General features: G+C 47.0%; 1 protein-coding gene across 1 annotated transcript in view; it reads left to right on the top strand.

Moving 5' to 3' along the window:
- Window positions 1–24,474, top strand: part of ENTREP3 (endosomal transmembrane epsin interactor 3) — a 39,416-nt gene extending 14,942 nt beyond the window's left edge. The window contains exons 6-11 of the mRNA XM_054973221.1: window positions 1,402–1,501; window positions 3,606–3,693; window positions 5,633–6,172; window positions 7,404–7,469; window positions 13,801–14,066; window positions 24,288–24,474. Coding sequence (XP_054829196.1) covers window positions 1,402–1,501; window positions 3,606–3,693; window positions 5,633–6,172; window positions 7,404–7,469; window positions 13,801–14,066; window positions 24,288–24,452 — 1,225 coding nt within the window. The 3' untranslated portion in view covers window positions 24,453–24,474. The remainder of the gene's footprint in view (window positions 1–1,401; window positions 1,502–3,605; window positions 3,694–5,632; window positions 6,173–7,403; window positions 7,470–13,800; window positions 14,067–24,287) is intronic.
- The last annotated feature ends 909 nt before the right edge of the window (window positions 24,475–25,383 follow it).

A 25,383-nucleotide genomic window follows, 5' to 3' on the forward strand; every position in this document is an offset into this window, starting at 1 on the left:
GTTGCTAACTGACCAAGGGGGAAAGTGTTTATCTTGTTGCTCCGCAATTTGGCCTGTAAGAATCCTTTGAGGATCTTCACGAAGTATGGAGATAAGCCTGCTTATATCTGCACATCGAGTGTGTTGTGTTGCAATGCCAAGAGTAGGGACCAGTGATTAAATTTGGCAACCTGACTCATAAAGGAAGTGCTACGAGGGGGAGAGCCGGCTCCAGTGGGTAGTGACGTTTATAAAATTGGGCATGGGATGGAAAAAGTAGAGAGAACTCTTTCTTTCTCTCTCCTAGAATACTAGAATTTAAAGGCACCAAAGGAAGCGGATAGGCAGGAAGTAGGGCTGCCAGGCTCTGAAAGGGGACTGGAGGTCTCTTGGAATTACAGCTGATTTAAAGACTACAGAGATAAGATGCCCTGGAGAAAATAGCTATTTTGGAAGGTGGACTCTACGAGATTATATCCCATTGAGCACCCCGCCCCAAATCCTGCCTTCTCAAGGCTACACCTTGACATCTTCAGGAATTTACCATCTTGGGGTTGGCAAGCCTAGCAGGAAGGCAAAAGGAAGTACTGCTTCATGCAGCTACAGTGATGGGCTTGTATAACTCACTGCCACAGGATGAGACTGATATAGTCAGCATTAAAAGAGAATTAGACGTTGAGGACAGGTTCATAAAGGGCAATTAACCACAATGATGAAATGAAACCTCCGTGTTTAGAGGCAGCAATACTCCAGCTGCTGGTGTTGAGGGACTACAAGGGGTGGGGTGGACTTCGGTCTCTGAGTCCTGCTTGTAGGTCTTCCCTGGCCATCTGGTTGCCTGCTCTGTGAAACAAGACGCTAGACTGGATACTCTATTGGTCTGGTCCCTCATAGCTATTGGAACTGGATGGGGCTCTTGGACTGGTTGTGTCCCTGCTCTCTGGATTTCCAGGCACCCCAGGAGACTTTGGGGGGTGGGCATAGGAAAAAATTATCACTGCATTGAACAATGCTCTAGGAATTTTATAAATCTCTATGGTAGAAACCATAGAGATTTTGGAAATTCCTAGAGTGTCACTCAACATGACAACATCTCTTCCAGATCTTCGTCTTTTTGACTCAGGTTGCCAAATTCCATCGCTGCATCTTCAAACAGAACTGACTCCCCTTGCCATTTACCCTCATCACTTCAGTGTGCGGGGGACAAGAGGCATAGTAAGAGTTTACCTGCTATAAGCAGGCAAATGGCATGCCTACTGTTCTCTCATGACACCTCAGAGTGAATGAATAATTTGTACACTCTATGCCAAGTTAAGGAGGGCCCATTTGTTCTGTCTTGACTGAAATCCCCCAACATCTGGTGCGGAAAGTAGGAGGTCATATTTTCTCTTTCATTGATAACAAGATTCTTTTCTTTGGCAGCATAACTTACAACGGCTCCATGGACAGTCCTGTGCCGCTGTACCCCACGGACTTCCCCCCAAGTTATGAGGCTGTTATGGGACTCCATGGGGACAGCCAGGTAAGAGATTGTGCAGAAGGCAAGCTGTCATGTCTATCACCTATCCATGCCATTCTTTTCAGCTGAAGTGTTGCTGTGAACCAGTGTTTTGTGCTGAACCATTGTTTTATGCTGTGTCTTGATATCATATTGCTGATGCCATAATTTGCCTTGTATTCACAGGCCTGCTGTATTCAGAGTGTCTTGTCTCTTGTGCTTTGAAGCTCAGTGTCTCTGACCTTGCAAACCTGCTAGTTCTCAGGGGAAAGAAGAATACTGTGTTTCATTCTTAATCTGTTGCCTCTCTCCTTTGTCTAGACGAATCATGTAAACTATTTAGGGAGTTCTCAGAACTTGGCGCCAAAAGTTATGTTTTCCTGTTGGGAGGGGGGATGCATACTTGGGACCTATAAGAACTATAACTTTTACAGGTCTTGTTATTCCTGTCAACCTTCTGATCAGTCTGTGGACATATCTATGAACATGATTTGATTCCTTGAATAAAGCCTTTTCACCCAAGACCATGGAGTGCTTGCTGTTGAGGGTACAGGGATCTATCTGCCATAGCCTGTCATCCATAGACCTGACACAAGCACTGCTTTTTCTACAACTGGATTCAAGCAGGAAAGCTGTCAGGGGTTGCAGGGTACATAGCTGGTAACATGGAGTGGTAGGTGTGGGCGAGATGTGCACGATGAGAGCCGATTTAGCAGGCCACGTTCAGATGTCACACTAAATCCTAGTTTAATCAAACCCTGGTTATGTTGGACATCCGAATCAATACAACTAGCTGGGATTCGTCGGATGGCTACAAATCAGATGTGGGATTTGCAGCTAATTTTACGAACTCCAATTTGTACTAACTGTATCTAGTTGTGACATCTGTATTATGGATGAAACATCTGAGGAAATTTTAAAGGGGGGGGATGTTTTTCAGTAGGGTGGAAATGTTGGGGGAAATTAAAACACACAATATTTACCACTGTAAACGTATTTAACTGCTTTAATAATAGAAAATGCATGATTTAAACAATATAATTGCATTATTTGTAATAGTTATGAAATATGATAAACAACCTTCAGAGGAAGGAAAAAATGAATATTGAAAATAGAAAATACAAATTCTGTAGTAAACAAAAGAAAGCGCATTATTAGGACAGAAATGCTCTCATACAGGCACAGCAGGACTTGGACCATTGAGTCAAATATTGAAAACGCATTCTTAAATAGTGTACTATTATTATACACAGTGCATTTCTAAACAGTTACACCATAGTAAGCTTATTGCTTTCAATGGACTTAGAATGGTATAACTGTGCTTAGTATGGTTGCCAGGTCCCTATACCATTCTGGCAGGAGGTGGGGACCTGGCACTCCTGGTGTGGTCCTCCTTATGCACATGTGCTCCCAGCACATGCGCGATGACATCACTTCCAAGAGTGATGTCATCGTGTTGGCCACGGCGAGCTCCTGCACTTTGCATGGGGCTAATTCTGGCCTGTTTGAGGCCAAATTTGGTCCCAGCAAAGTGTGGGAGCATGCCTGCGGCCGGGGCAATAACATCACTTTAGGAAGTGACACTGTCACGCCCCCCTGAGAATGTGCATACTGCACATGTTCTCGGGGTGCTTGCAAGTGGTGGATGACCTCCAGGGGGCTTGCCACGTCCTGTTGATTGCTGGGAGATCGGTGGGCAATGGGGCAAACTCCTGGTAGTTTGCCTGTCTCTAGTGGACACCTGGGAAATTGCCCTGTTCGCAAACCGGTTCATTTGGTTTGTGAATACATCACTTCTGGGACAGCAGAAGGTCTGTAGAAAGCCCATCCTCCCTGGAAACTGATTGATCGGCGCCAGGCTTTCTGTAGTAATGAACTGAAAAATGAACCAAACAAACGGGCCTAAAAATCGTTGTGGTTTGTCGCAGTTCATAAGAAATGCCCTCCGACAAACCGCTGGTTCGCAAACCAAAAAAACAGCCCGGTTCGTGACAAACTTTGGTTTGTATTTCCATTCGTGCTCACCTCTAGATCTAACTCTTTATGATCAGGCTGGGCGGCTCCGATATACAATGGGTGGGTGTTTTCTTTCCAATATAAACAGACATTCTCTGCTTCTGTTTTGCAGGTGACGCTGTTCGATTCACAGTTCACAGACACCTCACATGGCCCTTGCACCTGTAACCAAATTCCTTCCGTTGTACTTAGTGGTGAAGGTACGGACCCAGGGGTGGAGGTGGTAAGATATGTACGCATTCCACCCCCTGAAACAAGAACAGTGTAGATTTTGTGACTTTGCTTGTGAAAAGGGTGAGACATGGGTGTCCAAAAATTCTGGCCCCTTTCCCTGAGTGTATCTGGGAATATACATGGTGCTTTCCCCCTCCTGAATAGGTGGAAGGGGTTTTTTTTGGTGGTAGGCAGTATTTGTAGGGTTCCTAAGTGCCCACCAATGGCAAACAATCTCTTGGGGATTCCTGCCCATTGGTGGGAGGAGGCAGGGCCCTGGAGACTGCCCAGTGTTTCCAGACAGGCCCAGAAAGAGCCAGTTTGGTGTCGTGGTTATGAGTGCAGGACTCTAATCTGGAGAGCCAGGTTTGATTCCCCACTCCTCCACTTGAAGCCAGCTGGGTGACCTTGGGTCAGTCGCAGCTCTCTCAGAGCTCTCTCAGTCCCACCTACCTCACAGGGTGATTATTGTTATGGGGATAATGATGACATACTTTGTAAACCGCTCTGAGTGGGCATTAAGTTGTCCTGAAGGGCGGTATATAAATCGAATGTTGTTGTTGTTTTTATTATAAAAAGGCCATGCGTGCTTAATGGAAGCAATGGTATTGCATCAAGGGTGATTCTTTAAAAATTGGCCCTGGTGTGATGACGTTGCTTCCTGTTGCACCGGAAGTGACCTCATTCCTCTCCACCCCAGCACGCTCACTAGCTCGAGCTGAAAGATAAAGCAGTAAAGAGCCCCGATTGCCAGGAAGGACCTGGCAAATGTAAGCATTTGAGAGCTAGAAGGGTTTAGGGGGGTCACTTATGGCCTAGGGCTAGGTAGGAGGGCTAGGTAGAATGCCCCTCCTTTGCCTGGAAGTTCATTGAGGGAGCTGAGCTGGTCCCTGTCTCTCACTCGTCCTAACCCACTCCGTAGGGTTGTCGTGAGCATAAAAGGGAGGAGAAGAGAGCCATGTAGGGGGGTAGGGGAAAGATCCAGGACTCTGAGACGAGCATAAAGGGGCCAATGACAGGATACTTTAAATCTTAAAACAGCAGCTGTTCTTAGCTGTGGTATGATGCAGCAAGGTCTTCCACCCGCTGGGATAATGTGGCATGGCAGTTGTGATGTCAGGACAACATAAGTTGCCCTAGACATTATGGATAAGGTGTATGTATATGTTGGGGGGGGGGGGGGAGCACATGTTTTTGGTGCCATACAAGCTACCATGTAGGCTAATGAGCGTCGCGAGCTCCAGGATGGGAAATTCTGGGTTTTTAGCTCATTGCTGTGTCTTAGCCTCCGTAGACCCAATGATCTTGCAGGACTGTGAAATCCGCTGTCTGTTTAAATTTTGCTGCCAGTTTTAAATTGCTTTAGCTAAATGTTATTTATTGTTTATTGGATTTAATCGGGTTGTGGTCCGCTCCTATCCTGCATTGCGGGGAGAGCGGACTATAAGTCAAATAAATAAATAAAAATATAAATTTGGGGGGTGGAGCCTGGGGAGGGCAGAGTTTAGGGTAGGGGGGACCTCCGCTGAGTATAATGCCATAGGGTCCCTCCTCCAAAGCAGCCATTTTCTCCATAGGAACTGATCTCTGTAATTCTAAGAAATCTGTCAACACCTGGAGGCTGAGAAGCCTAGCTAATCCTTGTTGAGGTAATGCCCTTGTGTCTGGGCTGTAACACTTCCAAAGCAGGTGTTTGTGAGGGGACACAAAATACGACGTTTCTCTATGCGAGCACTCTCTGCAAGCAGAAAACTAGTACAACAGGGCCCTTTCTGGCTCAGGGCTCTGTTCCTAAGTCTCTAAATAATACTGGCGCTAGCCTCGTGGCCCACTGAGACTCAATGCTTTTTGGCTTGCTGGCCCATCTCTCCCCTGCTCCCATCCTCTCTCTCTTTCTCTTTCTCTTTTTGTCTTCCTCTCTTGCAGCTGTTTCCATGGACAGCGGCTCCTTGGTTATGTCAGAAATCGTAGATATCCCTGGCGACAGCAGCCCTTCGGAGGACTCGTGCCTGCTAGAGACGGGCGGGTCCGTGCGCTCGGTGGACTATGTACTCTTCCGCTCCATTCAGCGCAGCCGGGCTGACTACTGTCTGAGCGTGGACTGTGGCCAATGTGGCCTGCATCCTCAGAGCCCCACCCTGCAGGGCCCTTTTGAGGAGATGCCACAGCCGCGTCTCCGTGGAGAACGCTCCTACTCCTGCTCGACGCCCAGCACAGGCTACGAGGGCTTGATCGAGGTGGGCAGTACCCTGACCCACAGCTGCCACCGCCTGGAAGGCCTAGGCCACAGTGTGGGACCCTGTTTCCCTGAGGTGCGGGTCAAGGCCAAGAGCTCACTACCAGGACGCAAAGGCCCTGGGCGGCAGCAACGCCGGAGCAGCGAGGCTTCCTGCCGGCTCCCTCCGGCCTGTTGTCCTTTGCTGCGATCCCACAGTGACCCCGGAATTACCTCAGCCGGTGAAATAGGTGAGTATCTCACACCCACTGCAGAAGACATCTTCTCTGTCTTGGGATGGGTGGTGGATGCTTGGTGGGGGGTCATTTTTACAAGAGATTGGCAGCCTGAAGTAGTGTTGCCAACTCCAAGTTGGGAAGGTCCTGGAGATCTGGAGGTGAAGCATGGGGAGGTTGGATTTGGGGATAGGAGGAACCTTCCAAAGCAGCCATTTTCTCCAGAGGAACTAATCTCTATCGCCCGGAGACCAGTTGCAATTCTGAGAGATCTCCAGGCCCCACCTAGAGGTTGGCAAGCCTAGCCTGTGAGAACTGATCTGTGGAGTGTCATAGTCCATGTCCTTGGCATAAGTGGCTTCATAGGGTTCCAAGGATAATAGGAAGGAGGAGCAAAGTATACATCCTGCTCCGAGTTCCTTTGAGAGATGGGATAAAAATTGTGTGTGAAAGAGCCGGAAAGAAATTACGGTCCAAAGGTTGCCAACGGATGAACCACGGGCAGAATCTACCTCATGATACTATTTGTGCCCCCCGCCCCATTTCCTCAAACACATGGCTTTAACTGCCAGAGTAGCAAGGAGAATGTAAGACGAGATGGGAGTCCTTCTGCCCCCTGGTGATACAAAGTCTACACAATGCTTAGCAGTGCGTTTGTTTTGGCACACGGTCAGAGCCGTCCCCACCCTTGACATCTCCTGCCCTGGACTCACCCTTATCACTCTGCCTTCTGCAGAAGCTCTTGCAATTTCCCAGTGCTGAGCAATGGATTATTAAACGGAGAGCTAAGCTACAAGTGACGAATGACACTTGCCTGGCAAGTGAACGGACTCACGTGTATTCCTCCCTGTTCACTTGCCCTCCACTTGCGCTCCACTTGATCATCAAGTGGAGCGCAAGTGGAGGGCAAGTGAACAGGGAGGAATACACATGAGGGCCAAGCTACACATGACGAATGACACTTGAACGGCAAGTGGATTGAGTGGAGGGCAAGTGAACAGGGAGAAATACACTTGCTGTTCAAGTGTCATTCGTCATGTGTAGCTTGGCCCTGAGTCTGTTCACTTGCCAGGCAAGTGTCGTTCGTCACTTGTAGCTTGGCTCTGAGCTACGTGGGTATTGTCAATGGCCTGGGGCATTCAGCCTTGAAGAGGAGGCTGAGAAGACCTTTGGCACAACTTGGTCAATGGACATCTCCAAAGTTTAACCCTCTCTCTCTCCTGGCTGACATTTCTCCCTTTCCCAGGTGATTTCCAGGAGGTATTCTGCACCAAAGCTTTGGAGGACGACACATCGAATTCCTCTGATACAGGTGAGAACTAGGACTGCTTAGGCAGTCTTGTAGCACTCTATAAAGATGACATAAGGAAGGAGTAAAGATGCTGAATTTGAATTATGGGCTAATCATGTCCTCTTATCATGTTAATTACTGTAATTCTGAAACCACCCAGCTGGGAAAAAGATCCTTAATGCCTGCATTATTATTTCCTTATTGCCAGCAATATCATTATGCAATGATAGAAACATTATATCACTCACCGTAATTAGCATTCACATTGCGGCATAGTTGCCATTCCTTCTTTTACTGCACTTCTGTAAAGGTGGGTCATGAAAAATCTGCGTCCTCCTAATTTGCCCCAGCGGGTCAACACGGGGACACACAGAGACTCAATTAATTTGTTTAAAATTAATTAAATTGTCTTTTAAGGGTGTAATATAGATCACAGGTGAGAGACATGACTAAACCAATCAAATAAACGTCTAAACAAAACTTGATGTGTGGATAAAAATGCATGGGGTGGATGGACAGGGGAGACAAATCTCCAAGATATGTTGCGAGATGGTTGCATAACAAGTTAAATGATAACTCATCTTCCTTAGGGGTCATTTTGTAGAAAAACAGCTGGAGGAACTCATTTGCACAACTCATTAGCATATGCCACGCCCCTTGCCATCACCAGAAGTGTGTCATTAGCATAACTGATTTGCATATGCCACACCCCCTGGCATCACCTATCCCGGCTGTTTTGGACCCAATCCTGGCCATTCAGGCCGAAATTGGGCCCAAAAATGGCAAAAAGGGGCTGAAAATGGCCAAAAAGGGGCCCAGGATCAGTCAGGATCGGGCTGCTGCTGAGTGGGAGAGTGATCCACCACCCGTCAGAGGCCTGATCTGGGCCATTTCGGCCCCAATCCAGGCTGAAGCAGGCCCAAACTGGCTGAGAGTCAGGTGGGCGGGGCCACTTGACATGTGACCTTTTCGGGGAACTGCCAGAACTGCGTTCCTGCGCGTTTCCCCCTTGAAATTAGCCCTGATCTTCCTAATGCCATAAAGTCCACCCTCCAAAGCAGCCATTTTCTCTAGGGGACGTGATCTCTGCAGTTTGGAGATCAGTTGTTATTCCGGGAGATCTCCAGGCCCACCTGGAAGCTGGTAACGCTGCTTTGCTACCATTTCTCCCGGAGAAACTGATCTCTATAATTTCCCTTAGTAAAGGGAAATAGTCAATAGTAAAGGCCATAGAGGTTAGGGGATACAGCCTAGAGCATCGCCGGGAAGCGACATGACTTCCTCCTCAAACTCCGCCCTCCCCAAGCACACTCCCCCAAATCTTCCAGCATTTGCAGAAGCAGTGTTGAGATCTCTAAGTCTCTTCCCTTCCTGTCACATGACTTTAATGTCACATGTTTGCCCTTCAGCAGGTCTTGGGTATGGAGTGGTTGAAGCCATAGTTTTAGGGTACCTGATTGGCCACTGGGGGAAATGAGATGCTGTTCTAGATGAACTAGGATTGCCAACCTCCAGGGGAGGCCTGGAGATCTGGAATTGCAACCAATCTCCAGATGACAGGGATCAGTTCCCCTGGAGAAAATGGCTGCTTTCGAGGTTGAACTCTGTGGCATTATACACCACTGAGGTCCCTCTGCTCCTACTACCCTACTCTCCAGAAATTTCCCAAACCACAGTTCGTAAATTTAAGATGGACCCTTTGTTTACCCCAGCAATGCTGTTTTTTGAGTTTTTAAAATTTATTCAGCATGTGGCACGTGTACTATGGAGTGGGGCTATGCCACAACCCCCAAATCTATGGATAAGGGCATTGTGAGCGCATTTCTCTGTGAAATGTTGGAGGCCACGAGAACATTACTGAGGCTGTATTGGAATAGGTATCATAACTCTGTCTGTGAGATGCTCTGCTCCGCGAGATCTCAAATAGCCTCCACAGCAATTTCCGATCCAAGCGGGAACAAGCAAAAATAACAACAGTACAGCCGGTATTAAGTTTCCCTCAGTAACTGAGCCTAATTGGTGTACATTGTTTAAACTCAAGCGCTTGCTGCTCTGCTGAGCTTTGCGCCTTCAAGACCAATTAAAAGCTTTCTTGTCATATTTTATTTTAATAAGCATTTTCAGTAACAACAAGAGGACGGAGGGGGAAGCGGGTCAGGGGAAACAACCCTGTTGCAAAGGAGAACCATCAGTGTACAGAAGGGGGAATTTTGATTAGTGTGGTTTTTCTCTCCCCCCACCCCCCGCTGCTAAGACAAAAGGACCCTGGAATAGAAAATCGAAGGCGCAGGCAAGAATAATGGTAAAAGCCCTGTTTCCAAAGCAAAGATTTGTGGGCTGCCTAGGCTTTGCTTTAAGAGCTGGTGTGGTTTACAGATGAGCATCTGGGAGCCAGTTTGGTGTAGTGGTTAAGAGTAATGGGACTCTAATCTGGAGAACCGGTTTTGATTCCCCACTCCTCCGCTTGAAGCCAGCTGGGTGACCTTGGGTCAGTCAGAGCTCTCTCAGCCCCACTCACCTCACAGGGTGATTGTCCGTGAGGATAATAATAACATACTTTGTTAACCACTCTGAGTGGGTGTTAAGTTGCCCTGAATGGTGGTATATAAATCAAATGTTGTTGTTGCTGTTGTTATTAAATCCCCACTCAGAGTCTCGACACAAGACATCTTAGAGCTAAACTACATGAGACGGCTGATACATGTCAGGTTCCTGCAAGTTTACCTGGGAGGTGTAGTGTAGCCCCACACCTGAGCTCCTGGAGGAAAACCCGAGTGGAGCGGATTTTTACAAGAGTGTCTCAGTGAGAAGGGATGGTTGAGTCTAGCAGCTGTGGTGGTGGCGGCCTCAGCAGCTCCTTCTGCCACTGCTATCCACCTGTCAGCTTTGGGCTTGGCTCTCTTTGGGCTCCACTCGCTGACTCTTTTCCTCCTGTCCTTCTAGCCCTTCTATTGCTGCTCTGACATGTCCCTGCCTCCAAGCTCCTGGAGGAAACCCTAAGTGGAGCAGATTTTTGCAAGAGACACTCTTGCAAAAATCTGCTCCACTCGGGTTTTCCTCCAGGAGGTTGGGGTGAAGCCCAACTACCCTTCCCAGGTAATCTTGTGGGAACCTGGCAGATGTTGGGCATCTCGTGTAGCGTAGCTCTTATATGCAAGGCTCATTTTGAGGGGGAACGCGGAGGAACGCAGTTCTGGTAGTTCTCCAAAGAGGTCACGTCAGGTGGCCCCGGCCACCTGACTCTTGGCCATTTTGGGCCCATTGCGGCCTGGATTGGGGCCGAAATGACCCGGATCAGGTAGGTGCCAGGTGAAGGAACCCTCCCCTGCCCGGCACCAACCTGGTCCCGGCCGTTTTAGTCCAGATCCAGGCCCAAATGGGCCCAAAATGGCCAATTTCAGCCATTTTGGTCCCAAAACAGCTAGGATTGGTCCTGAAACAGCCCAGATCGGGTCTCTGACGGATGATGGATCCTGACCATTTTGAGCTCCTTTTTGGCCATTTTCAGCCCCCTTTTGCCATTTTGGCCCCAATTTTGGCCCTGAATGGCCAGGATTGGGTCCAAAACAGCCAGGATAGGTGAAGTCAGGGGGTGTGGCATATGCAAATCAGTTATGCTAATGACACACTTTTGGTGAGTTATGCTAATGAGTTCCTGCAGCTCTTTTTCTACGAAATGACCCCTGCTTATATGAGTAGGATCAAGTGTAGGATCTTACACTTGTTCTCCCATTGTGGATACACATGCACTGCTAGGGAAACAGAGTACACTTGAATATAAGCCCAGACAGAAAATATATCACTTGAGCATCCTCGTGTAAGCCGTCTTGTGTAGATAGACTCTCAGCCATGAGGCTTGTTTGGGGACCTACGGCAGCTATTCTCTCTCACCGCTTTTTCCTGTTTCTGGAATGTCTCAAGGTTCGTCTGGCCACCTCCTTTCTTATCTTATAGGCACCTAGGCTTTTTTAACCTAAGGAGTTTTAAATCTTTTTTTAAAAAAATCTGTTTCATAGTCTGCTTCTAGTCCGAGGACTGTGTTGTGGATATTTTTAAGCTGCTCAGTGGTTTGTTTTTAGTATCGATAATTTATGTTGCTGATTTTAATGGTATTATTTTTAGCTTGCAAGCTGCGTCAAGCAGGTCTCTGGAGGGGCAGCATATAAATACCCTAAATAAATAAATAAATGGAGAAGAGATGCATTCTTTCCCGCAGTCAGAGATTTAACTTCTAGGAACTGTGGGGACTGGACTGACCCCGGCCAGTACTTTGTTTGTAAAGGTACTGACAGACTGACCCCTGAAGGATGACAAAGCTTAGGGAATCACACTTGCAAAAATTTTTAAAGCCATAGATGAAATACAAAAAGAGAGCCTGTGATTTGCTAGGGACAAGGAATAGACAATAAGAGCAGTCTGTGGTGTGAATAGGAACAGTAGGAGTACATAAAACATGGGCTGTTTCCACACTGCTTTCCTTGTTCCGGAAAACAGCGAAATCTCACGCGAAATCTTGCAAGATTTCGCGCGAGATTTCGCTGTTTTCCGGAACAAGGTAAGCAGTGTGGAAATGGCCATGAATAGCCTCCAGGGTTGCTAACTCTGGATTGGAAAATTCCTGGAGATTTTGGGGGTGGAGCCTGGGGAGGGTGGGATTTGGAGAGGAGGGAGAGCTCACCTTGGTATAATGCCATAGAATCCATTGTCCAAAGCAGCTTTTTTCTCCAGGGGAACTGATATCTATTGTCTGGAGAGCAATTGTCATTCCCAGGCCCCACCTAGAGATTGGCAACCCTGGTAGCCTCTAGGTGGTTGCCGGCCTCCAGGCGGTCAGCATATGAGAGAATCACGGTCTGAACAGCAAAGAAAAGGAATCTACTCCATGATTAACTTACTAAGATATACACAAAGTTTAATGTCTCTATAATAATATTTATGCTTTAACAGTGTGAACATAATATGTCTTAGTTAATCATGAAACATAGAAGTCCATAAAGTTTAAGGGCAACCGGTCCAACCAGAGTGCAGGCAATTAATCTGTTCAATAACATATCATATAAATAGCAATTAATACAAGGACAAATCTAAATTCAGTTCTAAAGTGCCAAGCGCTTGTAAACAATTTTCTTAGAGCTATAAAGTGCTAGTGCCAGTTCGTTAAAGTGATCATGCCTCACAGTAAACAGATGGAACATATGTGATACAACGTGACTTCCTAAGGCGAATTCAAATTGCAGTGCATTCATCAGAAGCATACAACATATCACAGAATAATTTATGGAGGTATATTTTCACAAATATTTCAGTTTCGAGTTCCGTTGTAACCATAACGGGCAAGCCAGCCAAGATCCTCCCATTTCAGACTGTCCCCTTCCTCATGGCAGTTACAAACTTTGGACAGACGTATCTCACGGAACATGTTTTTGAGTCACATGTTTGGACATTTTCTGCGTCTTGTCTTGTCCTGGCTTTACTATCAGCGTCTGCCTCAAAAACAGCGGCAGCCCCAACCATCCCCCTCCTTTGCCACAGCCACCCGTAGGCGCTGGTAGTAAAGCACTATGCACCGGCCCGATTTGGCTCGAATCAGGCCATTGTGGCATGCCGGAGAGTGCCATGCTGCCAGGAGGCGCACCCCAGGAGCCGCGTTTCCCCCCGCCAGCCAGATAAGTGGGGGCAGGGGGTGGAGGGTGGGAAGCTCCTGGAGTGAGATTGCAGAAGCTACAGCCATTGCTGAATAAGCTTTTTCAGTGACTAGATGGTGGAAGCTTCTGGAGGAATTCTCCAAAGGTACTTAATTAACCTACACGGTCTAGAACCAGGGGTGTGTGGAGGGCCTACTCCCAGAGGAAACTGCCCAGGGACTGCAGGCAAAGTCTGAAGCTCTGCTCTGTGGCAGCACTGAGCCACCATGATCTGAAATAAAGTGGGCAGGGGCATGAGATGTGGCTTCTTCTAAAACATGATGCCTCGGTTATGGCATATTCTCCCCACTTGACTTGCCCAAGTGCGCTCCGTTTCTTGGGCCAGTTAAAGATCTGCTTGTTCACTCAGTTGAGTCTGTCTGATTGTTTTTCAATGTGGCTGTTGTTTGTAAGTGTGCACAAGGGCCTCTTGAGCAGCTGTGGTGGAAAGAGCAGAAGCAAAAAAGGGTAGAAAGTAAACATTCACACGGGTTGCGGAATTTTGTCTTTCTCGTGGCGGAATGTTGGGACCATCTTGGCTCAGGAGGTTGATTCTGCTTAGTGCCAAAGACAAATAAGGTGTGAGAACTAGTAGACGGATTCTTAGCGGCCAGGAATAAAACTCTGTGGCCATCCTTTTATCCCGCCTGTTCCTTGTTTCTTTTCAGGGCCAAGCTTGGAGGCTTGCCTTCTGCATCCTTTGGGTCGTGAGCCACCCTCGCTCTCACGGGGCCACCTGGTGGGCAAGGCAAAGCTGGAAGTGCCATGGAAAGTTATGCAACACCTGCCCAAGACAGCCACCCGTTCCCTGGGGGACCTAAAGGTGTGCCGTGGGACCCGGGGTCTCATGGCCCGCTTTCTGCACAGGTCCAAGCGTAACTTGGCTTCATCGGGAGTGGAAACGATCGGGCACGGCCCCCAGGGCCACAAGCAGGTATGGAGCAAAGAGGACATGGGGTAGTGCTGTGGTTGCTGCAGCAGAAAGTGCAAGGAGTTTTACTGAGCATAAAAACACATGTTCTCTGCCCCAAGAAGATTGCAGTCTCTGCAGCTGGTGCCTGCAAAATGGGGAGGGAGGAAAGAGGCAGCCATGCTTGGCCATAAAGGAAATTGGAAGGCTGCAATAACACATTGCATGCGGTTAAATACCATCACCTTCCTTTTTCTGTACTATGAAAAACAACCTCTGGCAGCTGTAGTTGAAAGCAAAACACCAGCTAGGGAGGGAGGGGTGGTTTAACCCTTTCCACTCTGGTCCCCCCCTCAAAATCTCCCCCCCTCTGTTTTTTTCTACTAGAGGTACCTGAAATTTTCCTCCCTCAGTGGGAGAGAAGCATCTTGACATGGGGTGAATGTTTGACATTTTGGTGCATACAAATGGCTGGCAAGTGAAGGGAGTAAGCAGTCCCCTCTCTTCCCGCTCAAGAGGGCTTTCTCCTTTGACTGCTTTGTGTGGTAAAATATCAAGTGGTTGTTGGAAAAGTGGTCGATGCAGCTCATGGTAGGACATGAGCCAAGGTATGCGTTTCGTTTCAAAATGAAAAAAAGAATGAACTCCATTCATCTAATTTATTTTGACATGAGAAGCAAATGAGAAAAACCCAAACAAAGGAGAAACTAATTAAAAATCTCATTCATTAATAGTAAAATCCTAAGTAGAGTTACTCCAGTCTAAGCCTATTGGCTACAATGAGCTTAGACTGAAGTAACTCTGTTTAGGATTTCACTGCTGTTCATTTGTCTATTGGCAATGGAGTGGAAGTATTTTGTACTGGGAGCATTGGCTGGAACAGTATGCAGAGACAAGAAAAACAGGAACACGAAGAACATTATAAATGATATTATAACTGATACTAGGCCTGCCAAGCCCCCAGCGGGGGTGGAGAATTCATTGCCCTCAGCTCTCATTTCCTGCCATTGCTTTGAATGAAAACAAACAAAAATGGCCATTGGCTCAAAACTGTGGCATCACTTCTGAGGAAACCTCAGATCAGTCCTCTCTAGGAATCGCAGGCAACTCTACGGTGACCATAGAGTTTCTGGTGACTCCTAGAGAAGACTGATGTAACTTCTGGGTTTTCTCCTAAACTGTTGTCATTGGCAGTGCCTGCTCCTGCTGTTTGCCAAACCATGCCTAGCAGCCCTAATTAATATGCTTAAAATAATGTTCATCATAATGAGTAAGATGACTGATCCATCCAGCAATATTATTCTGATTGGCAGTAGCCCTCTGTTAACCTCTGACTGAAAAGGGTCTTTCTCAAAACTTTGGGCTTGATTTAATTAGCCAGAAATGTCAAGGACTGAATCTCTGACCTTCAGCATATAAAACACATGCTTTACTGCTGATCCACAACCCCTACCAAGGGTCTGATTTTCTGGTGAAACAAATGGAAAGAGATAGGAGATCAGGAATTGCCTCTAGAACAGAGTTGCCAGCTCCAGGTTGGGAAATTCCTGGAGATTTTAGGAGTTCGGATCCTGGAGAGGGTGAGTTTGTTGGAGAAGGGGGACCTCAGCAGGTTATCCCTCAAAAGCAGCCATTTTATCCAGGGGGAACTGATCTCTGTGGCCTGGAGATCAGCTGTAATTCCAGGAGATCTCCAGCCATCACCTGTAGGTGGGCAGCCGTACTCTAGAACAACCACCATCTTACCATTTTGAAGTGTGATGGGTCTCGTACATTGAGTAGCAGACTGCCAGAGAATTTTTCATGGTGTTTCGACTCAAAAGTAGACATGGCATTTTTTGATGGCTTGGGGCAGGGTTTGCAAGAGGAAGGCAGTAGCTGCAGGAAACTAATTTCTCAAGTGTTCCCAGGGCCTAATTCAAATCAAAACAATGGCACGGGGGGGGGGGTCTGACTTCACCATTTTCCCAACTCAAAACAGCCCTGGGAGGGTATCATTTGCCTTTGGGGGGAGCTTGCCTGTGCACTGAACTTCCACCCAACTCATTAAAAAACCTCATATCTCCTTAGAGCCTGAGGACCAAACTTTGTATTATGATTCTTGATAAGCTGGGTCTAAGTTCCGCCGACCCAACACGCTTTCCCTGCTGAAATGGCCCCTGGCAGGGAGTTATTTACAGAACTTTGGAACGGCACAGAGAGTATCCTGAGTGCGTGCTGCTTCAAATGTATGTAAATAACTTCTTGCTGGGGCATTTAATTTCTGAACATGGTGTGAGGGGGAGGCAGGAGACCATCTTCCCCACAGGCTGCAGTTCTCAGCGAGAAATAGGGTTGCCTGTCCCCCACTGAGGGCAGGGGATCCCCCGCTCCCACCCTCCATCCCCTGTCCGTGCTTACCTGGCTGGCGGGGGGAAAGCCAATGAAATGCACCTCCCGGGGTGCACTCTTGTCTTGACTGAGTGGGGCAGTGCATTCTTGTGCTCTACAGTGGGCTGATTTGGGCCCCAAACAGGCTGAATCGGGCCCATTTGGGGCCTAAATTGGCCCATTGTGAAGTACAGGAGCTCTCTAGAGCCATCCTGGCAGTGCTCCTGCACTCTGCTGCGGGCTGATTTCGGCCCCAAATGGTCCAGAACTGGCCCACTGCAGAGCATGGGAGTGCTCCCAGGGACAGCACGAGGCCCTGTGCGATGACGTCATCATGCAGCCGCAAAGACAGCAAGAAAGATGAGCACCAGGTCTCACGCCTCTTGCCCAGTGTGAGGGGTCCTGGCAAACCCTACTTGGAAAACTCATGAAGATTTCATGGTAGAGCCCGAAGGGAGAGTTGGGGAGGGGAGGGATCTCAGCAGGGTGTGATGACATAGTCTGCTGTCCAAAGCAGCCATTTTCTCAAGAGGAATTGATCTCTACAGTCTGAGGATCAGTTGTAATTCTGATCCACCTGGAATTTGGCAAGCCTAGGTGAAAAGAACTTGCTCTGATCTTCAAAATGACATTCCCTGCAGCTGCTGTGGGACTGCAGGGGAAGAATGTAAGGTCAGGGGAGCCTTGGCCCAACTCACCCCAAAATGTAATATATGTATTTTGTCCCTTAGATGCAAAAGACCGAAATGTCAGGGGAAGACAGGCTGTGTTTCCTCTTGAAACAAACTGGGAAACAAACTCTTTGTATGACTCTGGTTAGGCCTGGTTCAGATATAGGCATACTCTTAAGTAGAGATGGGCACGAACAGGGGAAAAAACGAACATGATGTTCGTTGTTCATTGCCATCCACAAACAGGGACTCACGAACAACTACAAACATGGCCCTGTTCACGAACACGTTCGTGGTTGGCTGTTCGTGGGGGCCAGCAGGCTCTCCTCCAGCTGTCATCCAAGTTTGGTCAAGATCCCTACTGCACCACTCCCAGAAACTTGACCTGAGCAGGCACCAGAAAAGGGACCAGTAATAAATAATAGCTTGGCCCCAGAGCCTGGCAGCAGCCCTGGAACTTGAAGGGGTAGATCCCTACCGCACCACTCCCAGAAACCTTACCTGAGCAAGCAGCAGGAAATGTACCAATAATAAATAATAGCTTGGCCCAGAGGCTGGCAGCAGCCCTGGGACTTGAAGGGGTAGATCCCAATCTCACCACATACAAAGAAAATTCAAGCTCCAATGCACTCCCTCTATCAAAATGCCAACAGCAACTCTCTCTCCCTCTTCACTATCTGCAAACTAAGCCAGAGCTGGGAGCCCCCCTCCCCGCTGGTCTTTGTTCCCTTGTAACAAATTTGGAGCTCCACACTTGAAAGACCTGCCTATCAAGCTAAATTGGGTTTAGATTGGGGTTTCCAGGGCAACAGCAGGAGTTCAGACAGAGTTCAGACAATCCCTGCCTAAGTTGCCAAGGGAATTGATTGCAGGTGCCAGACTGTCTGGCTTGACGAACAGCAATGAACTAGGTTTGCAACGACCACCTGTTCATTTAGAATGGGGCCTCACAAACAGCTTGTTCGCGAACAGCAGATTGGGCTGTTCGTGGCTTTTTTTTTGTTCATATTGCTGTTCGTGCCCATCTCTACTCTTAAGAAGCCCTAAATGTCTAGTTAGCTTCCCTATATCAAATCATTTAACTCCTGGCAAGAGGTACACCTCAATAATGTTTTAGTTTCGTTACTGGGTATAGTATACAAGCAATACTATTACAGAATTTCTGCTTCCATTCCAAGCCTTTATTATTAAAACATGGTTATTCATCATTCTTAATATTAGCTCAATCAACAGAAAATCATACCATTCATTATAACTACACAGATCATTAGAGGGAAACAATTACATGAGTCCAGTAAAGTATCTTACCCAAATGTCAGTGGCAAGGTGCACCTTCGAGGAAGAAGTTCCCAATCAATTTAACTTCTCAAAGTTATAGGATTTCAGAACCATCTCCTAACAATAAGTGACTGTCTCTCTTTATAAGGGCTCACATTCTGGGCTAACTAATTGTCTTATAATTTCAAACACCAGACAAGGTTATCTAGATTTGAAACATCTTCTCAAAGTATATAAAAATTGTTGGTTCATTCATGCTACTTATCTTAACAAGGTCTATGTAAAATTAGTGATTGCAAAGTTTCTCATACATGCGGTCTTGTGCTGGTGCGATGATGTCACTTCCTGGAAGTGACAAGGTAGAGAACGGAATTTGTTGATGCTAGTTTGCTAATTAACTAGGCCCAGAGGGAATGATGGATGAAGCAGCCAAGAGAGACGGGAGAGCACAGTGTAGTTAAAAAATCTTACACAAAAGAAGATGTTTGCAGCTGGAAGAAGGATAAGGAGGAAGGCTTCATATCTGGGAGGCCAAAGAACCATCTGGGAGTCTGCATGCTACATATTGATTAGAACAAAGCAGCCAACGCTCTGGTTTCAGATGTCTGGTTTTATAATACTTTTAAGCTGGCTTTTTTATCAGCCTAATAAATAAATCAAAAACCCGAAGTAGAGGTTTGGATCAGAGCGCCAAGGAAGAGAAGCAAAAACAAATTTGCCGTTATCGTTTTCAGGAGAAAGGGAAAATCCCTGATTTCGACGAGTCACCTGTCTTGCAGATGAATCCCCTGCCATGGGGATATTCCAGATCTTAATGAGACAGGTTAATTGTCCTAATGACGCTTATGCATCGTTAATTAGCTGACTCCATGTCCACCCTCTGAAAGAAACGGAGGCCTATGAAACAGCATAATGAGGCATTAAAATTGACTCCCGTTTGGTTTTTGAAATGCAGTTCTCCTAATGAGGGTTGCAAGCTCCGGGGTGGAATATTCCAGGATATTTGAGGGGTGGAGCCTAAAGGGGGTGGGGTTTGGGGGGAAGGGACCTTAACAGGGCATAATGCCATAGAGTCCACCCTCCAGAGCAGCCATTTTCTCCAGGGGAATTGATCTCTATGGTCTGGAGATCAATAAGACTTCCAGGAGATGTCCAGCTGTCACCTGGAGGCTGGCAACCCTACTCCTAACTCAAGCTGGAAGCGGAAGTAAGGTTGCCTCATAACTACGTCACCTCAAGTTTTTTCCCCCTGTAAATTATTTTTGTGTGTGCTATGTGCTATCGAGTTGCTTATGACTTATGGTGACCCTATGAATGACGTATGGTGACCTTTCATTAAAAGTCTTGCTTAAGTCTTACAAACTGAATGCCGTGGCTTCCCTGACTGAGAGCCAAACTACAAGTGACATCTTACACAGGTTGGACACTAGTCGGCTTCCCTCAAGTTTTGATGGGAAATGTAGGCATCCTGGTCTTGCAGCTGTAATGGAGAGCCAATCGTGGAATAAACTGGCTTTTCCCGATATAACACTTCCAGAAATATAGGTCCTAAGACCAACGGGAAAACAATTATTTATCAATCATATATTACATATACATAATCATTATTTTAATATAGCATATTACAATATTGCAGCCAATTTTTATCTTCGTTTTACAAGTTTCAGCATATAATTTATATTACATATATCATTCAAGAATCCTCCCCAGGAGGATCAAGGGGTGCAGCGGCAAATTAATGACTTGTACTATATCAAAGTCCTTTCAGTAGCTGGTTAAACAAGTTCATGGTTTGTTCCAAGATGAAAAGTGGAACCTTCAGTGGTGCCCGGAACTAAGGCCGGCAATTTCCAACTAGTTCTTCGTCCCCACGGACTTCCTCAGGAGCAACCATTTACAACTACATAAAAATGAATAAATATTACATAAATTCATTTTAGCTCATTTATATATTCTCTAATAGTACATTGATTGATTATTTTATATATTACACATTACCAATAGTCTTGCTAAAACATCTACATGTGCTCACCCATCCAAAGTCATTTAACAGGCACACCGTCAGTTCACCCAATGACGTGGAAAACTCCTACGTGATGCAGTTCCTAGCGTTCACATTTTTGTACAAAAAAAGATTTACAATACAGGGAGGTACCAATAACATCCATGATCTCATCACAAATCGGTGACACCTGCAAGTTACAACCTCAGTTTCTCAGTATATCTTGAAATAACTTACAACCTGTAATGACAAAATGCCTATACGGGTTACTAAAGACAATGTGGATTCCATTCTACAAAGGCACTACACTCAAACCAGAAAGCTTTTCAGTGGTAATTCATTATTAAGTCCCCGTGGTGATAAGGTTTTTAGCATATGAATCCACCTCGCCTCCTTTCTCAATAGAGTTAGTTGCGAGTCAGATTCTTTGGTGGTAGTAAAGAGTCCTGCTACTTTTATCTCCTCTGCCTTATGTTTCTCATCTAAAAAATGTTGTGTTAAAGGGGCTTCCTTCACCCCATTACGTATTCTGGATACGTGTTCCAGAATACGCACTCTCAGAGGCATACCTTCCCCCTTCACATGGGGGCCCTGAGTACAACTGGAAGCTGCTTTTACCACATGGTTTTACAATAGAGTTTTCAGCAATTCCTAGAGCTACCCATTGTCAATTCTGGATTGTACCCAGAAGTGATGTGCTGGCATAGAGGCTAGCAGCATTTTTATTTTTACCCTGCTAGGATAAAAAATGTATTTTTTTCATGCTTGGAATGGCAGCAGGCAATAGCATTCATTGGCAAGAGGCCTCCTTGACAGAAGGCTTGGCCACCCGAGAGGGTGATATATTTTGGAAAAAACTGCCACCCCTAAATAGCACTTCTAATGAATTGGCTATGTTACGACTTTCTGATCTGGCTGTGTTAGAGATTATCTCGGTTTGGTCTTTGACAGGAGAGTGGCTATGACAGCGGAACCAGTTTCAAAGCTCCTAATTGAGATTTGAACTTCCTTCCGGTCTTTTTTGCTTTGTTACTCTGTAATGTGCCAGATATGTGGATGGCGTCTATCTGCCTATCTTTTTTTCTTTGATTTATGAGGCCTGCAATTCTATACATACTTCTTTGGAAATATGTCTTGCGGAACTCAGCGAGACTTCCTTCTGAGAAAACAAGCATGGGTTTATACTGTGAAAGTAGGCAGCTTTGAGCTTCTCTTGGGCTGTGTGTGAAATTGGGGGCCTACCGGAAAGCCGTTGGCAGATAAGCAATGAAGAAATTTTCCAGTGACTCAAATCTTTTCCTCTAGGATAGTTTAAGCAGGCCGGTTCCCCCACCATCCTGAGGTGATTTTTCTCCCTTTAACTGACTCTGACCTGCCCTCAACATTTTGTTTGAGCATATTTAACCCCAACATTTTATGACTCCTAGAGCATACTCACTCCTACATAGGGCATGGAGTTCTCCTAGAATTACAACCCTAACTCCACCCTCCTCAGGCATCTCCTGGTATTTACCAACCCAGAATTGGCAGCACCAATCCTACTGCATGTTCTGTCCTCATCAGGCTATTTTTTGGGGGGGGCACTATCTTGATCTCCTTTTTGATCTACCAAGTAATATTTTTCTACATACTTGGGGAGTCCCATGAGTTTATAGAAATCCTTTCCTTGCCTGTAGGTGGCCCCATTTTGCCACTGTACCGAGGGGTTACTCTATCATCAATTTTGTCACAGCTGGGGACCTGCAAGGAATCATGGAGCGGGACTACCCAAGACACTCGGGCATGTGTCAAGTCCTGCAAGGTTCCCTGGGTAGTGTAGTCTTACAAAGAACAGCTGCTCCAAGGGAAGAGTGGTGTGTGGGGAGGGAATTCTCTGTCTCTTGCAAAAAAATCTGCTCAGGTTTTCCTCCAGGAGCTCGAGGATGGGGGCAGTGGATGTAACAGAAGGCAGGCTATCCAGGGTGGCTTTTTGCAAGAGAGAAAGAATCTGTGATGAAATTCTCTGCTAGGGTTGCCAGGTACCCCTCATCCTCCCGTTGGGAGGGTGGAGTCTTTGGCACTTACCTTGTGCCGGGCACGAGCTCTTCTTTCTCTCGCGCGCACACTCCAGTGCCGGTGTGATGACATCACTTCCAGAAGTGACATCACCACGCTGGCCACGCGAGCGCTCCCATGCTCTGCACGGGGCTGATTCGGCCCGTTTGGGATCCAAATGGGCCCCAAACGAAGTGCAGGAACACTTCCGCAGGTGACGCAATGATGCCACTTCCGGAAGTGATGTCACCGCGCTCCTGAGTGCCTACTGGTGGCAGGCAAGCTCTGGGAGCATGCCCCCTCCTGCCGATTGCTGGGCGGATGGGGGAGCAAATCCCTGGGAGTTTGCCCACCACTGGTGGGCACCTGGGAACCCTATTCTTTGCTGAGGAGAAGGGGGGAGATTCTCTCTTTCCCTCTCTCTCTTGCAAAAAGCCCCCCTTCAACTTGCATATACATGGAATACAAGAAGAGACTGAATAAGATTACATATTATTTGTGGCCATTACTGGACTATATTTATTGTATTTAAGTATTTATTGAAGTTTTGGTTTTTATTCATATTTATTGAGAAGATAGCATTGTATGTTGTGGAATATCTTGCCAATTTATTTATTGTAAGCACCTTTGCACTTTAATATTCTTTATTAGACTACAATGTATTGTAGTATAAAGATCATTCACAGTTGTTGATGTCAATTGGCATTATTATTCTGCAATTAGCTGCCCTGGTTAGGGACTTCCTCTCTTTTGTGTTTTCAGCGTTTACTGTGGTTGTCTCTCTTTTTTGATTTGGTCATCAGAGACTGGCAGGCAAGCAAGCAAACCACTGGGAGATTGCCCTCCCTGGTGGGCACCAGGGATCTCTAACCCTGATGCCTACTCGGAAGCCATGCTTTCTGATTTGGAGACCTGGCTTCCAATCTCCAATTAATCATAGGATCATAGAGTTGGAAGGGGCCATACAGACCATCTAGTCCAACCCCCTGCCCAGTGCAGGATCAGCCTAAAGCATCTCTGACAAGTATTCATCCAGCCTCTTCTTGAAAACTGCCAGTGAGGGGGAGCTCACCACCTCCCTAGGCAGCTGATTCCACTTTTGAACTACTCTGATGGTGAAAAAGTTCTTCCTAATATCCAGCTGGTACCTTTGTGCATGTAATTTAAGCCCATTGCTTCGGGTCCTACCCTCTGCTGCCAACTGGAACAGCTCCTTGCCCTCCTCCAGATGACAGCCTTTCAAATATTTAAAGAGAGCAATCATGTCCCCTCTCAATCTCCTCTTCTCCAAACTAAACATTCCCAAGGCCCTCAGCCTTTCCTCGTAGGGCTCAGTCTCCAGACCCCTGATCATCCTCGTCGCTCTCCTCTGCACCCTCTCGATTTTGTCCACACCCTTTTTGAAGTGAGGCCTCCAGAACTGCGCACAATACCCCAGGTGCGGCCTGACCAGGGCAGTATCGAGAGGGGCTATGACCTCCTGCGATTTCGACGCTATGGCCCCTTTGATACAACCCAGGATTGAATTGGCCTTTTTTGCCACCGCATCACACTGACTGCTCATATTCAGTTTACAGTCCACTGTTACCCCAAGATCCCTTTCACATATACTACTGCCCAGAAGTGTATCCCCCGTCCAGTATTTGTGCTTCCCATTTTTGTGGCCCAGAGGTAACACTGTGCACTTGTCTTTGTTGAATTGCATCCTACCATTCTGCACAAGCATTCTGCAGAATTGCATAATACCATTCTGTACAAGCTCAGACTTGCTTTCCCTGTGATGGGGGACTTTTCAAGCAGCAGAGCTGGACCCTGATATCAGGAAAATAAGGTTCCTGGGGGCAGCGAATCAAACCCTGCGTAACACTTCTTTCTGCCTTGGGTTTTCAGGTACCAAGGTTGGGGACCGAGCGGTGCTCCCCGGAGGGGATCCACCTTCAGAGCTGCGGGGACCTAAGCTCTACCTCATCCTTGCGCCGCTTGCTATCGGCCCGCCGGTTGGAGCGCAGGCGTCCCCACAGCCTCAGTGGACTCATCAGAGAGAGCAACCTATAAGAGCCACTGAACGAGCTTGTTCTCCTGCCTTCTGTGATGACATCTTCGTGGGCACTGGCCTTGGATCCTAAGCTGGGCTCCTGGAAGAACTGGATCTGGGATTTCTATGGTGCACCCATTCACCTCACTTGTAATGAAAGCTGGAAGGTGTGAGTTGATGGGGGAAATGCACCCTGCCCAAACCACCAGGTGTGTGGGGCGAGGATTACCGTGCCTCTCTTTCTCATGCTCGTTGCTGCATGTTAGAGAATTCTTGTTCCAGCTCTCTCTGGATTCTCTCATGATCCAAAGGATGCGAGTGGAGGGGACTGTTCCCTGATGGAAGATTCGTTTCGTGCAGTGGCAACAGGCATTCCATGGATTCTTGTACACGGCAGTGGTGAATGCGCTTGACAGTGGGACATCAACTGTTTGTCCTGCGGAAACTTCTCGTTGGATATCAGCAGATCCGTCTCTCTCTGTCTCTCATTCCTGCAATGGCATGGACTATTTGTGCAGGATGACGATCCCTGCTCATTCTGACAATTCACGCTTTATTTGCTGGCACTCCTGGTGTGGCATTTGTGCCTTGTTGACTACTGGTGTATCCTGTGTGTCCAGAACGAGATTTCGGGGTTCTCTGATACCCAAGTGCGGGAGAAAACGATAGTGTTCTCCCCGTTTAAATGGAATTGTATCCTCTGCCGGGAAATAATCCACGGGGCATAAACCCAATACCTCGCCTCGATCCGCTGCTTCTTTTTTCTGTGGACACGCTCTATACCAAAGCCCGGGATCTCGGTTTCCCCAGCATATCTTTCAGCTTACAACCTCTCTTCCTCCCACAGATACCTCACTTTAGCTGTGCCTTTGGCTGGCTGCTTCCTCTGGCATTTATCATCCAAGAGAACCTGGGAACTGGGACCAAACCAGCTGAATTTGTTTTGGAGAG

The sequence above is a fragment of the Eublepharis macularius genome, chromosome 1 (genome assembly GCF_028583425.1).
Source record: "Eublepharis macularius isolate TG4126 chromosome 1, MPM_Emac_v1.0, whole genome shotgun sequence".
NCBI lineage: Eukaryota > Metazoa > Chordata > Lepidosauria > Squamata > Eublepharidae > Eublepharis > Eublepharis macularius.